At 36.5% G+C, this 20,337-nt stretch overlaps 1 protein-coding gene across 4 annotated transcripts in view; it reads right to left on the minus strand.

Moving 5' to 3' along the window:
• The window catches only part of ARHGAP24 (Rho GTPase activating protein 24), a 504,620-nt gene that overhangs the window by 421,639 nt on the left and 62,644 nt on the right, over positions 1-20,337 (minus strand). Inside the window, exons 2-3 of one of the 4 annotated variants that reach the window (XM_073237336.1) lie at positions 1,881-1,972; positions 1,523-1,722 (exon numbers count right to left, since the gene is read on the minus strand). The exons of 1 other annotated variant lie outside the window; for it this stretch is intronic. In XM_073237336.1, coding sequence (XP_073093437.1) covers positions 1,523-1,702 — 180 coding nt within the window. In that variant the 5' untranslated portion in view covers positions 1,703-1,722; positions 1,881-1,972. Of the gene's footprint in view, positions 1-1,522; positions 1,723-1,850; positions 1,973-20,337 lie in introns of all 4 variants that reach the window. 2 more of the 4 variants (XM_073237335.1, XM_037021163.2) reach the window with 2 other exon arrangements.

The raw sequence follows: 20,337 nt of genomic DNA on the forward strand, positions 1-20,337 counted from the left end.
TTTATGCATAAATGGTGATAATCATACCTCATAGCATTATTTTAAGCATTTCACACAATAATATATATAAATTCTTAGTTTGATGTCTGGCTTTGGTGAGTGCTCAAAAAACAGCAATTTAAGAAAATTACTGGGGTTTATAGTTTGTACTTTCATTGCTATTTTTATGTAATTCAATTAGACAATTGAGAACTTTGTACAATTTTAATATCTGAGGAATTTAAAACACTAAAGCTGAACCCTGATCTAAAGGTCTAATTGAGTTCTTGAACTCTAACACAAGGGAAGTAGCCTCAAAAACATGGGCATGTTTATGTAAACTAATCTAAAATGTGTCTTCTCTCATTTATATATTCCATGGATATAGATGAAGGGAAAACACAGAGGTGTTACTTTAGTTTGCAGCTCTGTTCATTGATTCATATACAGTGATCACAGCTAAGAAAGCATGTTGTAGCTACAGGGAGAGATGGAGACTTTTCCTCCACTTATTGCAGCCTAGAGATTTGCAGCTGAGAAAATAAGTTAATAAGCAAATAAAAGACTGCTAAGGAACTGTTAGGCTGAAGAAAGGAAAAACAAGGACATGCAAACAGAACAGAGAGATGCCATAGGGGGAGAACAGACCAGACCCCAAAGTCTGTGCCGTATATGGAAAGGGGACAACTCTCCCTGAATTCCATCCTGATGTGCCAACTAAGATCCGGATGTCAGCCTCCTCCCTCTTGTAAGGAAAAAAAGTTTTTAGTTGTCTATTATGTCACCTTTAGCCAATCATACCTCTCCACACCCTCTAGGATAGCTTGCCCACTCCTCCCCCTCCTAATCCCTTATAAGTGCCCCACCTCCCTAACCGGGTGTGACTTCTCTGGCCTGTGACAAGAAGGCCACAGAACCTCACCCAGGGGTATTTAAATAAATTACCTGGCCCTTTGTTGCCTCTCTTTGCCTGCTTATTCTGGCTAGAATTTATCTTACAGGAACCACAAAGCTACATCGAAGCTATTCCTAGGAGGGAATATTGTGTATGCCAGTTGGAGGCATGGACATTGCTCCATTTAGCACCACATCCATATCTGATGTGAGTTAAGGTGGTGGGAAGCCCCCAGACAATTTATATTGAAGGTGTCTCAGGAATTACTGGAAGTTCTTTTCCTTTAAATCTGTTCTTTCTACTTATTTTTGAGTAAAGGAAAGCTGTTTTGGCTACAATGTATATTTCTAGCAGATGTCCAGTAAAATTTTTCTCATGCAGTTAAGTTTGCCTGAGGGACTCAGACATTCTGTTCCAGCTTAGCAAAAGTCAAAATTAATATTAGACAAATGTAATTTGCTTCTTGGCCTCAATTAGCAAGTTCATCATTTTGAACCAAAGTAAACAATGAGAGAAAGTGTGAACACTGCCAACGACTTGAGGGAGACCAGGTAAGTGGCCGTGGCTTCAGTTTCTATCAGGTTCTAGCAAATCCCTCCACTTCTGGGACTGCTTGGACCACCAAGGGTTTTATTTTCTCCTACTCACCAATGGTTTGGTTTCATCTTCGTCTTTGAAATAATAGAGCTGATCTCCCTTGAGCACAAACCAGCGGGTATGCCAGGTCTTGACAAAGCCTCCCTGCTTCCTTAGCCACCCACACTTCAAGGCGCTGATCCGCCCCTGGCCTTGTTGGGGGTTCTCCGTAGAGTCACTGTTCTCTTCCATTGTCAAGCTGATGGACTTTTCTATTTAACAAACAGACAAAACAAAAGAAAAGGAAAGGATAAGTAAGGTGTTCTGATATATTCAATTCCCTCTTAAATTACCTCTGTCCTTTAAAAGGAGCAGGAGTGAAAAATGCATATTAACTTACTTGCCAAATTTCTAGGAGCCAACTACAGACCTGACAACAATATGCCTGGAAGAAATTTGAAGAGAGTTTGCTGTATCTTCCTTAAATGAGCTAGTCAGCTGGGTGATAACATCTCTTTTCTCCTGAGTAGAATGAGAGAATGGGAAAGTTCTAAAGGTAATGTGTTAAGAAGCAATTTTTGAAAACAAACTAAAACTACCAACAAAAACATAATTTTCATGATAGTGGGCCTCTGTGTATGCAAACCTGCTTATGCAGGCCTGTGATTTATCTGAGCAAACACTAGCTGGACACATGTTAAAGTTGAAAAGGACTATTTTAAAAACCTCAATGGAAGACATTTGTTTTACATATGTGAAAATTTCTCAAGTTGTACCTGCTCCCCATTCACCTAAAGTATCCCCTTGAGAGTTTCTTTGGCTGGTCAAAATTAGTACAGCTGAAAAAGTTCAGGAAATAAAACAAAACACAACAAAACCCTGCTTAGCCAGCTGAGTTTCCTTCAAACTCGGAAGTGAGTATTGTGCTACAGCAGCGTGAGTCATTGACTGCATCATGAAGAACGCTTCAAGGCTATGGATAAAGGTGTATAAGGCCATACACACTATATATAACAGGAATACAAGTTTGTAAGAAAGGAAATATTAATCAACAGGTGAGAAGCCAAACTACCATAGCAAGAACAGAGACGGTGGCTTTCTAGGAGAGCCAGGGACAGGTGGTTAAGCATAAAAGACATTTTGCTATCCCAGAGGCTTCCTGCAAATACTTGCTAATGTAGATTTCTAAGCCCTTTTTCAAGAAGTGAAAAGTCCACTCTTACCCTTGTGTCTTTGATGAAGATACAAGGATACAGATGAATTAATAATACTAATAATACATAGAACATTCTTGTTCTGGCACATTCATGCACAAAACTCCTTTGTTTTCTACTTGATTCCACAAAACAAAGTCTCTTTCTGTCTGTCCTTTATTTCACCACTGATTTTTCACTGGATTTGTAGGTATACAATCCTAATTATAAAATGCATGAAGTTTCAATTGTCAGCTCTTAGTTATTTACATTTCTTTCTTGAAAGTCCAGGGTTAAACTTTCCATTACTGGGCCTCTAGTGTCTTTGAATTCAGTCCTGCCTTTCCAGTTGCAGGAAAGAAGCAGAACTTTGGTTCTAATTACTCCTTATTTTCATTTCAGCCATCTTCTCAGCGGTTCCGCCTCTCCCAAGGCATACATTCCAACCCATCTCCATCCTTGCTTTTTTCATCTCTTTAAACTACTTCAAAGTTTCAAGTAGGTCATTTGACTACCCTCTGTCTCATTCAAAATCCACTTCTTCCTTTTTCATACTGAAACATCCTTCTAATTAACAAGCTCTCATCTCTACAAAATATCTTGAAAATTCCTTTGCTCCACAGGGCATTCCCAAGGCATAACCACTTACTGAAGAAAACATGCCCCCATTGTGCATGTGTGCGTGTGTGTGCATGCATGTGTGTGTGTGTGCATGTCTGTTTGTGCATGAAGCATGCCTGGTGCTTCGTTTGTTGTGCCCTAGGTCAGGAGCTTTCATCTCTTTTCCTTCACAGTACTTGACCTAGTAGAAAAAGCCAAGTAAATCTCACTTTAAATGAACAATAAACCCTATAACCCAAGTTAGATAGTAAGTATGCTTATTTAGACTACTCTAAATAATCGCTTTTGGTCTCCTGATATTTAAATTGTTCAAATCAATACAACTTGCATCATCAACTATTTATCCTTCAACCAAATACCTTAAACATTCCAACATATACATACACACATGAACACACACACACACACACACACACACACACACACGCACACACAAATCTAGAATTCATTGCACAACAACGAAGTTTTTATTTTGGGCCTTGTTTTTTTCTTCCCTCTCATATTCATGCTATTGAGTTTGAAAAATCCCTTCCAAGATGCTCAAGGTAATTAGCAACCTACCATCAATAATATTAAAAATTTAAGTGCCCAATTCTGCTTTTGTCTACCAAGAATGTCCTAGTAAAAAAACAGGTGTACATTAGAACATGGTTTATAATTCTTTTTGCACATGTCATTTATAAGTCTGGTGAAAACAATGTCAGCTTTGCTCACCAAACTTCTAGCTATAATGCCTATATTTCATGACTACAGACTTCCTCCAAAGTATTTTAACAGTACTAATAGCAACAATTTAGGAAAACAGGTCATATTATATTCTGAAAGGAAAATAATACCACAATGATTATGGGCTGAATAAAATCAAGTTTTACTAAAATAAGCATGATTTTTTATACAGGAATCTTGGTATTTCTGCAGAAATTAAATGGTTTAAATTCTACCTTCCGTCTTTAAAAAGAGGATACTGGGCTAGATCATTTCTAACTATAATCCCTTCTAGCATTCTGAAATCTACCACCTCTGTAATTTCATAAGCATAAGGACACCAGATATCCTCAGTACTTAGAACAATGTCTGACATATGGTGAAGCTTAAGCAATGTTTAATGAAGTAATAAATTTTGCAATAGGGTTCATGCTAGATATGTAAAAGTGAATGTGATCTCCCTCTGAAGGCTGATCATGCCCCAAACCCAATCTTAGTAAATGGCACTGTGATACACCAGTTGAAAAAAAAACAAAGAAAAAGTGATAATTTTTCATTATGGACTCCGCCTCACCCTAAATAGCAAATCCATCAGTACTCTGAAGATCATGCCTCCAAAAAAACGCAAATCCATCCAATTGACTCCATCTCCATTGCCACCCTAATGTCCAAGCCACCATTACCTTTCATCAGGCAACTCTAAGAGCCCTCCCACTAGTCTCATTGTTTCCATTTCTAAACACTCACACAGACACATGTGCACATGCCCACATGTATTTCATTCTCCATAAAGCAGCCAAAGGGAGCTTTTAAAAATTTAAATGAGCTAACAATTCATTGCTCTTAAAATGTTGCTTGGTTCCCATTTACATTTACTTTAAAATCTACAGCCTTACCATGGCCTGTAAGGCTCTCAATCATCTGGCACCTGTTTACTGATTTTTCATCTCATGCAACTTCCTCATTTTCCTGACTTCAACACACACACACACACGCCCCACACACAAGTACAACACACATTTAAAACTGTGATGCAAACAACCATACCAGTTTATTTTCAGTTCTGGAAACCCCCAAGCTGCTTTATGCGAGAGTGTTGATACTTAACTGATCTCTGCTAGGCTTCTTTGCCTCATGCTCTTTACACAGCCAACCCCTTCTCATCCTTTAAGTCTCAGCCTAAAATCTCTTTCTCCCAACAGGCCTTTACTAATCACCAAATGAACTGGTTTCTTCTTGTTATTTTCTATCCCTGAACTCTGTCCTCCGTCTTCCTGACACTTCTCTAAATGGCTCTTTCTTTGGCTGTTTATTGCTGATCACCCCTACAGGAGACCATAAGCTTCAGGAGGTCAAGGACTTGCTTTTCTCTGATGCATAAACCCAGGGCCTTTAAGGGTGCTTACTTAGCATTCAGTAAGCAATTGTTGAAACAATAAATGAAGTTATGTAACAATAATAGAATGAGTATAGAATACTTTAGAGATTTTTTAATTGCATTTAATGCCTTAAAATGATTTTATACCTTAAGAATTGTTCTTTTTCCCTTTGACATAGGAGACTGCCATTAGCATGAAAATTTTTCTTACCCAGTGTCAAAATCATCAAACTTAAATGAACCTGAAACTGCCCCTTATGAAGAAATGGACCGTTCAAAACTTACACATTTTGGCTTTGATAGGAAATATATGTACGTTGTGGTTTAGCATGAAGAAAAATACAGTTGACTCACTCAAACTCTCAAAGAATGACTTAACTGAATCTCCACTGGAAAAGTCCTTTCACTATAGTTAGGCCATGGCAGTGGAGTGGTACACGAGATTTCAAAATAGAACTATCACCCTAAGTGTTTAGCAAATCAACATAACAATGCCAACATAACAATAATATAAAAATGTGGTTATTCTAAACTAAAACAAAAACAGAATTGAGAAATTAACTTGTGTCTTCACATCGATGTTAGGAGCCTTATTGATGGCTACTGTACCATGCCAAGGTTTACAAAATTCCCATCATTTGACAGGCTGATAGCTTATTATTTTCCAAGCGTGGAAAATGGCTCCTACATCTACTCCCATGTTTTTAACTTGCCACCAGATAGGCTAGGGAAACAATAGTATCACATGTTGCAATCAGAAATGAAATATATGCTCCTAACAGAATTTTCTATAAGTCAAAAACAGCCAAACACATAGGCATTTATATCGGTGACTTTGTTTCAACAAAGAATACATAAACATGTATATAAACAAAGATGTATTTAAAAAGAACGCTGTATGGCACAGAGTTGCAATGTGTTTGACTTTACCTACATGACTATGTGTGATCAGCTAAAACAAAAAAAATGACAAAGGAGGGAGCTAGAGAGAAAGAGAAGGGAACTAAACAGAACAATTCAAATTGCACAGGCAATTCCACCACACTGCCTCTGTAAACTCAATGCACATATGCCCCTGAGACAAATGGGAAGTGCATTCTTAGAGTCAATGTCATTCCATCTGTATCTGGTGGGGTGAGTATCTGTATAAATGTGGTCCCTGACTTTCAGAATACAAATAATTTCACAGCTCAGGACCCCTCAACACAAACAGCTACTCCAGTTGTTCAGTCAAGGAACAGTGATCTGTTTTATTGCTAGGGAAGAAAAACAAAAATGAAAATGACAGAGTGGTTAAAGAGTACAATTTGTGAGAGAGTTATGAGACTTTCAAGACTAATTTTGTTCACATTCAATTTTCACCTTTTGTGTTGACATTAGAACTTTTTTGTAAAACAAATGTGACTTCAGTGAGCACAGTATATAATGTATGCACATAATTGTATGCCTTAATGCATGTGTGTCATCTGTGCACACATGTGCATGCATATGTGTGCATGTACTGTGGGTGTGGGTATATATACACTGTGTGTGGATTTTCCCTAGAGAAGAAAATACTTAAAGGCAAAATATTTTGTGAGGTTCTTTTCTTCTTTCTTAAATACTAAGTCTCATGCCATTGGAGGACATGTGAGTATAGTCCTGTAGATCTGACATTCTTTGATGAAGGAAACAACATAAAAGGCTTTTGCCATACAATGTTCACTGAACAATTAAAGTCAATTGATTTTTATTTTTATTATTTTCCAGAACATTTCTTCAATAAGTGCAATTGTTTACATGATTTAGAACTTAGAACTCTGTTAATATCCTAATATTTAAAGGATTTCAGACTTGGTATCTCTCTCTCTCTCTCTCCCCCTCTCTGTCTCTCTGAGCAGGCACCAAAGAAGGCCATGTGAGCAGACAGCAAGACGGTCTTAAAGCCGGGAAGAGACTCTCACCAGAACCTGAGCTTTGGTCTCAGGCTTCCATCCTCTAGGACTCTGGGAACGAAATGTTTGTTCTTCAAGCCACCCAGTCTGTGGCATTTGTATGGCAGTCAGAGCAGACTAAGACCGTGTACATTTACAAAAAAAAAATTTATAAGAAAAAATTTAAAGAATTAAATCTTAGCAGCTAGTTGTAAGATGACTGCTAACTAAAAACTGAAGAGTGGAACCCGTCACTCTGTCCTTCATTCCCTACCACACCATCTCTTCACCTGAAGAACAAATCAAACTGTAGTGCCTACAGGGAAATCAGCACTCCAGGTCCAATACTGCAGAGGCTTTAGAGAAGACTGTTTTAGCTCAAGCTAAATTTCACTAACTCTGTGTGTAGGAGGCGATCCAATACCTTAAAGTACCTGAAAGGGCCTTGGCTTTCACACATGGTCGTTCCCACTGCAGGGACTTCCTGGTTAATTTCTGGTCATCCTTCAGCTGCTCTACAAAGCCTCCCTGGTGCCACCGCCATCCCCAGTCTGGATGTTCCCTTCCACCAGCTGCATATCACTGGCCATAACTTCATCACGTGTAGGCCATATACTTAGGACTTTCCAGTCTTCCACACCATGACTCAGTGAGGATATGCACTCCCTGGCACCCCCAGACTAAACAGCAGACACTGAACACTCAAAGGTTTGTTGAATACATGTAAATAAATAAAGGAATAAATGAACAAATGCATCAGTTAGTCTTTGGGGCCTACCAGAATTGACCCAAGAGGCCTCAAGACTCCCCAAAAGACAGTGCAAAAATCCTAAAATATTTTATGTTACTAGACATCAATGCAAGTACTTCAGTCCACATTTTGCCATCTAAACCTAGTTCTTGGAGCATTCAGTGACTTAGAGCATAAAACAAACATTAGAACCTATTGAAAAAAGAAAACTCCCATTTGCCTCATGGGATGCCACCCTTAATCACAATTTGAGTTAAAAATAAATATTTGTTCTTAAAAATGAAGACTTTGAGTGTGAAAACAGGAGAATTGAATAAAGTATAAAAGTCACTGATACAAAGTTTAAAATAGTCACCAGCAGAGCACACCTGGGGGAATTTTAACAGGAATAATTTTGTAAATGTATGATTATTTTCCTGAGGAAGCACTAAATATCTTGTTGCTTGAGTCATTCGAAATTAAACTTTCCCAAACATAAGAGAAGAGACAGTAATAGAAAATTATGTATATGTTGAGATGGATCAGGAATGTCAATCTACATTTTACATTTTAACCCTCAGTATTTCTATATTCATTTGGTAAAAAATCAAAATGACCCAGTGGGATGAACCACTAAAAATAAATAAAGAATACCTCTTTTAAAGATTTACTTTGTTTTTTTATATATGTTTAATGCCTCATACTTTGTAGAGAAAAATCTGCTTCCTCTTAAAGAATAGGGAGAAAATAATTTAATATATACTTAGATGTGTTCCCCACCAGGATATCACTATCTAAGGGATAAGTAAAACTGAGAAACACTGGAATTCCCAGGGCTGATAACCTGAGAAGAAACAAAAATCAAATCAAAACAAATACTATACCATCAATGGGATCAAGAAAGAAATGACAGATGCATGACAATTGTACTGCTGCTCTTCAAGCTCATGGCAAACAGAAGTCCTGTCCTCTTCCCTGTGGAACCTAGATGCACCCCCAGATGCCTTCTCAATACAATACTCAAGACCACCACAACCAATCAGTCATATATGAAAAGGAGAGGGAGACTCTTTGTTACTTGGATTCTACAAATAAACCAAGAACTGAAGGTAGCCCTCCCATATAAAATGGAAATCCAGTCACTCCTTAAGAGAGAATGGCATTTGAAACAGGAAAAAAGAGAAAGCCAACTTTTGCCCCCATATTTTTTTGTATAATTGACGCAACATTATGTTAGTTTCAGATGTACGATGTAATGATATACTAAAAAATGATCACCACAATAAGTCCAGTTAATATCTGTCACCATATATAGTTACAAAATTGTGTCTTTGTGCTGAGAACTATCATGATCCACTTTCCTAGCTACTTTCAAATATAGTATTATTGACTACAGTCACCATGCTGCACATTACACAAAAGTATAGAATGCTTCAGGAATCTGTGTGTCATCCTTGCTTCCTATTCTACTATCTGTAACATTCCAATTTTAGAACACGTGCTGCTGCAGCAAACTCAGAAGGCTACTTTTTTAATGGAAAGAACTAAGAGCTTGCTGAGAGTTCCAAGCTGGTGACGACCATTGCATCACATGGCCACAACAACAAATAACAAACAAACCCAGATCTGAAACAGGGAAAAGGAAATTGTTTGTCCCTTATTTTATATGAATTAATACTATCTATGACTAGACCCTTAAAAATAGTATCTGAAAGCTGATTTAAACATCTCAGTCTGTAAGCTTTTGTGTGTCTCTCCCCTCCTTCACTCCTAGTTCATTAGTGAAACTTTGTTTTGAGAAGCTGTCTCCAGGAACAAAGAGTTTGTGCACAACTAAATCTGAAAAATATTAGGTTCATTATACCCAAAGGATGGGGAAGCAATGGCAGCAATGAAGGAGAGCTTTAGCAAATGGTGGGAAGAGTGGGGAGAACGAGGCTGTAGCGAGTGGAATGCTGAGAAAGTCAGACTCAGGTGGAGAGAACTTCTCAGCTGGGTGCTAGACTCACAATAGGGTGGTTCTGTCATTTATGGAGCTCCTCCATCTCTGTCCCCTGATGGCCACATTTTTAAGCTTAGATAAAAGCTTGTCTGAAAGATTACTTTTAATGAATTAAACCCAGGAAAATCAGGTATGTTGTCGACTGGATTACCATTTCAAGGCTCTCTATGGGGCCAGCACTTCATTAAGCACACTTCAAAGAAAATACTTTACAAGTAGGTAACTTTGGCTGAGACAGTCATTTGTTTACAATGAACTTTCAGGTTTTCTCTTTCAAAAGTAAGCTTTGAAGTATTTAATGATTTCCAATAAGGACCGCTTCTTCTTTGGCAACTAATCCTGTGGGTTGAACAACATCAGCCTTGCTTTATAAGCTCTGGAAAATGGCTGGGCATGCTAAGTAGATAAATCTTGTCTTAATCACGGAACCACAGTTGCTCTTTCAATGTTTTATTATATTGAGGTACAGACAATACAACTTTTTCCTTAGAATTTGAGGGAAGCAGAGAAATGACAAAATGAAAAAATATCTGATTTCTCTTCTACTTTATTCAGCATTATTTACATTATGATGCACTTTGTTGTTAAATTTAGACCTTTGATGAGGTACTATAATTCCCACATAATCTGAACATACTTCAGTTCTCGAAAATACCTAATTAATTCACACATTAGTTTTAGATAAGCTGAATAGAAACCCAGTTTCACAGCACCTGAATGTTTAATTAGCAGTCCAGTGAAAAATAAATAAATTCTACATAAAAGTCATTTAAGAAAATAGGTGGGACATATGTTATATGGGAAGTCCAGAAGCCCATTTCTGGGGAACCCTCAGTCCCTCATGCCATGTCATTTCAGCTGGTAGCACCAGCCCACCACCACAGGTGGGTCTGGAATTGATCACGCATAGGTCCTGAGCTCCCTGGCTACAGCACTGGCCCAGGAATGTGACTGAAGCAGTGCCAGGTGGAGTCCTCCCTGGGCACAGCTAAACAGATGCTGCAAGGATGAGCGCCTGAAGCTGACGTCATTCCTCCCTCATACCTCATAGAGAAGAGCTGTTTGCAAAATGAAACTGTGCAGAGACAAGCAGATGTGAGAGAAGAATAAAGAGATCCTGGGAATATCCATCTTAGTTCTAGTTCGTGAAGTCCTGGCCTTTGTGTATCTTTGGTTCTATTAGGTGTGTCTTACTCTTCCAAGCAAGGTGAGCAAATAAATTCCTGTTTGCTTAATCTAGATGAGTTCCTTTTAATTACTTGCTTTCCAAAAGAGTACTGTTAATACCAATGAAAAACACTTAATGAAAATATTTCTGGGAAAAATTTCCTTTAAAATAATAGAAATCTAGGTTTACAACTAATAGAGCTTCCCCTACCTTGTATCATACACAAAAGTAATTCAGTATGGATATCAGACCTAAGTTTAAAAGCTCAAACTTCTAGAATAAAACATAAGAGAACAAATTTATAGCCTTGAAGAAGAAAGTAATTTTTTATAATACATGAAGTAATAACCATAAAAATTTATAATTTAGACATTATTAATAATAAAGTAAAAACTTCTGCTTATCAAAAGACATCATTTAAAATGAATAGGCAAACCAGGCACTACCTAAGAATATTTGCAAAACATTTATCTGCCAATATGCAAAAAATTCCTACAACTCAATAGTAAAAAGACAAAAAAAAAGCCCAACTTAGGAAATGGACAAAAATTAGACAGTTTATAAGGGAAGATATAAAAGTGTCTAATAATCTCATGAAAAAAAACAGTACCATTACATATCAGTGAATGTATATCACAATGAGGTAAATTTCATAAATTTTTGAATGGTCAAAGTTAAAAACAGACTAACACTACCAAATGTTGGTAAGGACATGGAGCAATCAGAATTTTCATACACTGCTGGCAAGAGTATAAACAGTACAACCACTTTGATAAACTATTTGTCAGTTTCTTATAAAATTAAACATACCCCAGCCTAAGACTTAGCAATTCCAATCTTAAATAGTCAACCAAGAGAAATACATAGTGAAACTTTGGCTAAGAGAAATTATACAAAAATATTTGTATAATATTCATAGTAGTTTTACTTATAGGAGCCCCAATTAGAAATAACCTAAATGATGCCCATCAATAGGTGAGTGGATAAACAAATTGTTACATAACCATACAGTGAAATACTTCTCAACAATAAGAAGAAACAAACCATATATATACATAACAACATAGATGATTTCCATAGTCATGTGTAAAAGGAAGCCAGATACAAAAATAGGCATTTCATGATTCCATTCATATGAAGTTCTAGAATAGGCCGAATCAATCTATGGTGATAGAAATCAGAAAAATGGCTACTCTTGAGGGGGTAGAAGATACTGACTGGAAAGGGGCTCAGAGGACTTCCTAAGACCATGGAGATGCCTTACAGATCTCGATGGGACATGAGCTACATGGGTGAGACACTTGTCTAATCTCATAAACTGTACACGAGATCTGTGCACAAATTCTGGTCTTCTAATAAATTTTATTCCCCCAAAGCTGTGAAAAATATTGAATTCTAGTTAATAGATTTGCTTTTTGTTGTGATATGGGTTAGCAATTCTAAAATTTCCTTCTGTGTCTTCCAAGCTGAACAAACAAATACGTATGTTAAGCATAATGGTTAGTCAGGGTTTTTCAGGGTTGAAAAGGAAGTTACAAATATGGAAATGGGAAGACAAGAATGTATCCTATGGTTGGAGAATAAAATTAGAGATATCAGTATGAAGCCATGGTTTTTATATTCTTTTTTAATAAAAACTGTATATATTTAATGTATTCAACATGATGATTTGGCATACATACACATAGTGAAATACATAGTGAAACTGTGGCTAACTAATATATCATTTCACATAGTTACATTTTTTTGTGTTTGATGAGAGCACCTGAAATCCACTCTTAGTAAATTTCCAGTATTTGATAAGTATTAACTATAGTCATCACGCTGTATATGAGATCTCTAAACTTCTTCAACCTATATAACTCTGTATCCTTTGACCAACATCTCATGGTTTTACAGATACATAGATGTAGAAATAAACATAGATATGCATTTATTAATGCTGTCCACTGAGAGGGCCTAGAAGTAATGATCCACCATTCATTCATGTGATCCATGAGTACATGAATGAATGAATGTGTATATCTAGTGTCTAGATCTTGACTTCTGAATGCCATTTACTTCGAAATGGAATCATGGCTACTTGGATAAAAGGTTGATTCCAGAGCTTGGTTAAGAAAAGTATACAATGATCCTAGAATAAAATGTGCCAATAAATAAGGAAATACTCAAGAATGATGGGAAAATAACAAAAGGACACAGAAGCTAGTCTGAAGTGGTTTCAACTGTCCAAATATGGGACAATTTGAATAAACATAATAGAATCCATAGAATAAATAAGAATAAGTTCTATTGATAAAATAAATTCAAAAGCAAATAGAAGAAGTGAGAAGCTCCTTTTTTCAGTAGAATGTAAACTAATACAAATGGAAGCAATAATGCAGTTACAAATTATCAATGGACACAAAAATTAGCAGGTTAAGTATGGTGAGGAAAAGGTATTTATATAATCAAATATCTCAAAATATCTCCCACAAATTACCCATTATTTAGAAAGGGTAATACAGTAACTTAACTGTGTAGAAACCCTGGCAGACCCAATGCGATCAAAGTTTACATCATCAGTGTTGGACTGAACGACATCAAGTGCCTCCTGATGTGATGCTCTGAGAAGGACACACTATCACTTCTGCGGTAGTCCTGTCAAAAACGCATCACCTGAACCTAGTCATGAGGAAACATTATAAAACCCAAATTGTGGGACACTCCACAGAATAATTGGTCTATATTCTTCAAAAATCTCACAGTCAACAAAAAGACAAGAAAAGATAAGGGGCTTTTCCTAATGAATGTACACAAGGTGTTATGACAACTAAACCCACTGCATAACCCTGGCACAGATCCTGAGCCAGGAAGAAAATAGGGAGAGGGGAATTCTTGGGAAAATTCATATAACTTAAATATAAACTGTGGACTAGATCATGTTGTATCAATGTCAAATTGTCTCATTTAGATCACTGATAATTGCAGTTATGTGACAGTGTACTTGTTCTTAGGAAACACACACTCAAGCATTTATAAAAAGACAAGATGTCTCCAATTTATTTTTAAACAATTCACTAAAGTATCATAAATAGAAATACAGGAAGAATCAGAAAGAATAATAAAGCAAATGGAACAGAAGACAAACAATTGTTGAATCTGGGTAATGGGTATTTAGAAGTTCCTGTTACTATTCTTGTAACTTTTCTATAAATGTGAAAACACATCAAAATAAAAAGTTACACAACACATATGGCTTACTGTATGGTGACACAAAAGAGAGAGGCAAATTCTGCTCTTCATTGGACCTACCTGCCAGTATGCTATTGTAATTGAAAGGGGATTCCTCTACAAGTCAGTGGACATGGCTGTAGAATAAAGTAGTCACCTGAACTTGAGAAACTCATTGGGTTTTCTTTGTCTCCGTCCTCTGAGTCACAAAATAAATGACCACCATATTTGATACCTAAAATTTCTGTTAATTCTAAAATGATGTGATACTAAGAAAATTTTTTAACAGTATTATACTTTTAAAGGTAAATGATTAGTAGGAAAAAACTGTCTAGCTCATTTATGGTTAAGAATTCTAAAACTAAAAGGACAATAGCATAGAAATCTTTTTCTATTCCTGGCCCTTTTTATTGATTTGTTGTGCCATTTTAGCACCTTACTGTTTTATTTTTTGAAAATGTCATGCCTTAATTTAGAAAACTATAAAACAATTAACTACCACTGGAAATATTTTAGATAGAAATATGATTTTTACTTGTTTAATAAATAATATATAGTTTTACTACAGATTCAGTATTCTGTTATATATATACACATGTAGATGTGTGTGTGTGTGTGTGCATGTCTTCACAATATTTAATCCTCACAACTCTAAACTAAGTTCCATTATTATTTTCACTTTACAGATGGGGAAACCAAGGAAGAGAAAGATACCTACATACTACTGATAATAAGTGGCTGTTTAAAAACAAGTATGCATTTGAACCTAGGCAGTGTGCCTACACAGTCTGTGTCCCTAACAATTACTTTACATTGCCCTTCAAATACTACATAGATATAAACTAGCATAGGCCCATGAATTCAAGAATTCCATAAGAAAAAGTGATGAGTCATAAAACTTTATTTTTTATGCAAAAATCTAATACATACGTGTGTGTATATCTATATCTATATATATATATGTTGAGTATACATAGCCTCATTTTCCAGCTCTATCACTAATATATTCTTTTCTTGATATCTGTATACATATATTTCATTTTGAGGTTTTACTTGTACATTTTAATCCTCGGCAGACCCCTCCACATGAAACTTGCCACTGTGACTTGCTGCCCTTTCCCCTTCAGCAGCTTGAAAGCAATCAGGTGAAAGGAATCGAACTGCTGCTTGTCCACTTCTGCAGAGGCCAGCAAATGAAGCCCGGCTGCGCTGCAGCACATTTGATATTCTCAACCCAGGGGAAGAAGGAGTAAGGCTTATGTGCTTGGTCCTTTATGAAGAGAAACTTAGCAGTGAAAATGAAAAATTCCTTTTTGCCTTTAAAGAAAGAAATGCTAGAGCATTGTGTGTCATTTTAGTTGGAGAAGTACAAAGTCATAAGTCCTAAGCATTTTATTACAGCATGACTAACACATGTTCCCTCACTCCAGGTGGCAATATCTGTAGGCACATGCTTAGCTCAGTCAGGCTTCCTACATACTGGAAAATTACTCACGCAAAATTGCAAGCTCACCTTCCAAGAGACCTACAGTGAGAGAAAAAATAAAGCTGAACAACTGCTAAGCAAGGGTGCTTTTAAATGGCAATGGAATTATCTGTAGGGATAAAAGGGAGTTATGACAACAATAAGAATTGGAATCCATCATATTTTAACATGCCAAACGCATTACCTTGCAAAAAATAATAAAAAATCACCAATATTTATACATAGGACTTCTCATAGATTCTCATCTAAGATAAATAATATAAATTCCATAGAATCCATATAATTCTATGTAATCCTGACAAAACCTTTAAAATGTAGGGCTGATGCCCCTGCTATATATTGGATCCAAGAGGCTAAGGTAACTTGCTCAAGCCATAAACCTAGCTAATACCTGAGCAGGTATTTTTTTACTCTGGATCCTGAAGTGGTTTTTGCCTCTTTTTTTCCCACTGAACTACACTGCCTCATACTTACAGCATCACCTCACATAGACCACTACCTTATACTTACTAGCATTTCCAAAAGGCAAAGGAACAAGGAAACCAGAAGACAGAGTAGATACTTAAATGTTTATTATATCAGAGCTTAATACTGTTATAAAAATGTGTAAGACAAAATTAACAGACCACTGAGGAAATACTCTTCATGGTATTTACTTGTCATAGAGCTGCTTTAGAATTTCAAGAGTTTAAACATAAAATGGGGACTTTACATGAAGGGTCCCTTAAAAAATTCAAGTATTAGCACAAACTTAAATTACAGAGTGAAAAGAAAAAACATTTTAAGGAATGTAGAAAAATTCTGCTTTCCGACATAGTTATGAAATTTCACACTCAGGTTAATCAAATATGAAGTCTAGTAACATTGTCTTTTATAATGAATAGATGACCAATTTCCAGTTGACTAGGAAAATAATCATACATATCATCAAACTATAGCAAACACATCAGGCTTGCTTTGAAATTTAGAAACCATTCAGAATCTTGTAAGGTCAGTTATCAGTATTTTTATCACTCACAGAAAGCTAAAACACCCAGGTTCAATTATCATTTTCTCTTTCCCAGCTATACCATTATATACTAACAGTTGGCGTCATTCCTTCTGCTCCCACAACTATAATACTCTTTTGTGCTATCCGCCCCATTCCCTCTACCCTAATTAGCTGCATTCTACTCTCACATCTAGATTTTGCCTCACATCTAGATGATGACTTCATTCCTACCCCCTATATCATGATTGTAGGGCCCCTCTCTCAGTGCTATGAGACTGATAATTCTCAAGCATGTATTTCACGTAATCCGGAACCTTCAGTAGCTGCTGACTGCATGCACACTGTATTTAAACTTAGCCTCACTTTTTTTGCCATCTTAAATATTTCTAATTGCATAGTTCATAGGAGTATCTATTTGTGAGACAGATCTCTAAAAAATTTTTCTTCTGAAAAAATTTTTTATTTAAGTATTGCTGAGATACAATATTATATTGGTTTCAAATACATAACATTGTGATTCAACAGTTATATATAATTAAATCCTCACCCCAACTAGTGTAGGTACTATTAAAAAAAAACTTAGCCTCATTTTCAAGGGGTCATACTCTGACCCAATGTACCTTTCCAATCTATTGTTCATTACTCCCCTAACAAGTGTCCTATGAAGCAGTCAACCAAAACTCTGTACTCAGTTTAACCCCAACATGCAGTGCTATTCTTAGCTCTTTTGGCTTGGAACTCACTATGACTAAAATAATGATTGTCATCATCAGCATCAATGGCAGACACATATATTACTTACTATGCATCAGGCATTGTCCTATTAACTCACGTAACCCTCACGATAACTTTGTGAAATGGATGCTATTATTATCATCCTCATTTTACAGTGGGTACAAAGCAGTCAAGTAACTCATGTGTAAGGTCACAAAGTTAGTAAATAGTAAAGTCATAATTCAAATCAAAGTTTTTTGCAATTGTAGATACCACCGGTAACCATGGGCAAAGGAAGGGTCAAAAAACTCAAAAAGCAATACTTTTTCTAGATATTTTTTCAGGTTACCCCAAAGATACTTTCAAAATTTATCAAGAAAAGAATTATTTTTCCCTACAGGAGTCTCTCAGCTTTATGTGGACTTTTACAGTTGAATTGTTTTTTGCTCACATTCTTTCACACTAAAGTCCTATATTTCCAGTGCTCAAAACAGACACCCTCTGCCTTGAACTGGAGTCAATAATCAAAAGAAGAAAAGAAAGAATGTTGGAGAAGCAAACTGAAGGAACACAACAACAGCAGACTCACAGACTTCAAGAAGGGACTAGCGGTTACCAAAGGGCAGGGGTATGGGAGAGTGGGTGGAGAGGGAGGGAGAAGGGATTGAGGGGTATTATGATTGGTACATATGGTATAGGCGGTCATGGGGAAGACAGTGTAGCACAAAGAAGACTATTAGTGACTCTGTGGCATCTTACTGCACTGATGGACAGTGACTGCAATGGGATATGAGGGGGACTCGATAATATGGGTGAATGTAGTAACCACAATGTTTTTCATGTGAAACCTTCATAAGAGTGTATATCAATGATACCTTAATAAAAAATTTAAAAAAAAAAGAATGTTGGAGTATGAATGACACAATGAGAGCACAGAAGGAAGACTTGCATCAATACCCAATGTGGTTTTCTCTAATTGTGTCTTAGCCTGATCCTTATCTTACCAGCCAGATGGAAAACTTCTCAAGGTCAAGGATTGTGTTTTACAATCCATTCATGCCTACCCCAGAACTGAACATGAAGTAGGTACTTGTTCATGTTCTTGTTCAAAGCCTGAAATCTAAATGATATGGAGATTATAAAAATAACAGTAGAATATAGAATATTTACCGTAGCATATTACTCAGTAAAGATGTTTTTCCTTCTCTGAATTATTCTTTCCTTGAGTGATTTGGGAAAAATGATGGTCTTTCTCACGAAACGTGCTTGGATTAGCATGGCCTCCCAGATGGCCTGCAGTAGGAATGCAGTAAATTTTTGTGGCCTTTGGAGTATTGATTTTTGATAAAACACTGTATAAAACTACTGATGCCCTGAAACATTCAGAAGATATATATTTCTTACTGCAAACTTATAAATATTCACACACACATGAACACCCTCTGTGGGTATGTATATATATATATATATATATTTAAGTTATAAAAAGGCACTATTCTTAAATCCCATCAGCCAAGTTAACACATTAGTGGTAATTTATCATTGACAGTTTTATCAAAAAGCAATTCTTTCTCACTCTTCCTCATCTTTCTTCAAGATCTATAGTTAATTTAAGTTCACAAAATTTATCCCAACTCTTCCATCATAAATATTGTTTGTCACAGTTGTCTTCTTAGATGCTATTACTTATTTAGCAAAACAGCTGTAATTTTTGGCAGCTGAACACCAAATTTCCTTCTGACCAAAGTCTGCACACCTTTTGTGTGCCAGTTAATTCATAAAATAGCAATTTGTCATAAATAGGTAGATCAGAGTTTGAATGAATAATGAAAAAGTATTTGCAAGAGGCTTAAAAACAAAATATGAGGGACTGTTCAAGATCATCACTGTATCACAATACCAGTATATTTTTAGTGATATGTAATTATATATCATCTAGAGGAAAAAATGTCCTTCAATAACATATATGCCATCTATACTTAGAATGTGGGCATAGCCTGTATGGTATATATGTTGAGAGTGCTAAACAATAATAAAATGCAGCCTATTACCTGATGTAGTCTCATGTCCCCTGGCAGGGTTACAGAGAATAGAGAACCTGTACCAGGGAGGGAAATACTGAAATCCCACCCACCTAAAGGTAAGACTTCTGGGCACCTCAGCTGTCAAGACATGGCAACTGTACCCCCCAAACAGGGCACAGGCCATCTAGAAATAAAGTAATTTATAGGTAATGCAGTGGTCCTTAAGTATTTACTCAAAAAAACTAAAGGCTGAAACATTCATTTCCCCAGGGAAGCATTTACTGCTGCCCCTGATAAAAAAAGTTTTTAGTGTTTATTAACACTATATACCTCTCCTCTGTGGCACTTGACACAATTTGTGTGGTCTTTTATTAATGTCTGGGCAGCCGAGTAGACCTTAAGCTCTCTGAGAGTAATCACCATGTGCTTTTTTGTGTGGAGTAAGGGTCGTGACTGTACCACTTTAGTATAAACAGTGCCTGGCACATAAGAGACAGTCAATAAAAATTGTTGTAAATTTGCTGAATGAATGGGATACAGGTGAACTCTGAACACTAGAAACATGAACTAAGTCTGGGCCTTCATGTTAAAATTTACCTCATGAGGCACAAATGATCACCAACTGGGAAAACTGAAAATAGAGCCCTTCATGTTTTCAATGTTTAGAAGGTAGACAGTGGAAGAATGAGCAGAAGAGATGGCTAAGGAACCGTAGAACAGTCAGCTTTTAGGAAAGGGTATGAAGGAAG

This window comes from Manis javanica, chromosome 5 (assembly GCF_040802235.1).
Source record: "Manis javanica isolate MJ-LG chromosome 5, MJ_LKY, whole genome shotgun sequence".
In the NCBI taxonomy this organism is placed as follows: Eukaryota; Metazoa; Chordata; class Mammalia; order Pholidota; family Manidae; genus Manis; species Manis javanica.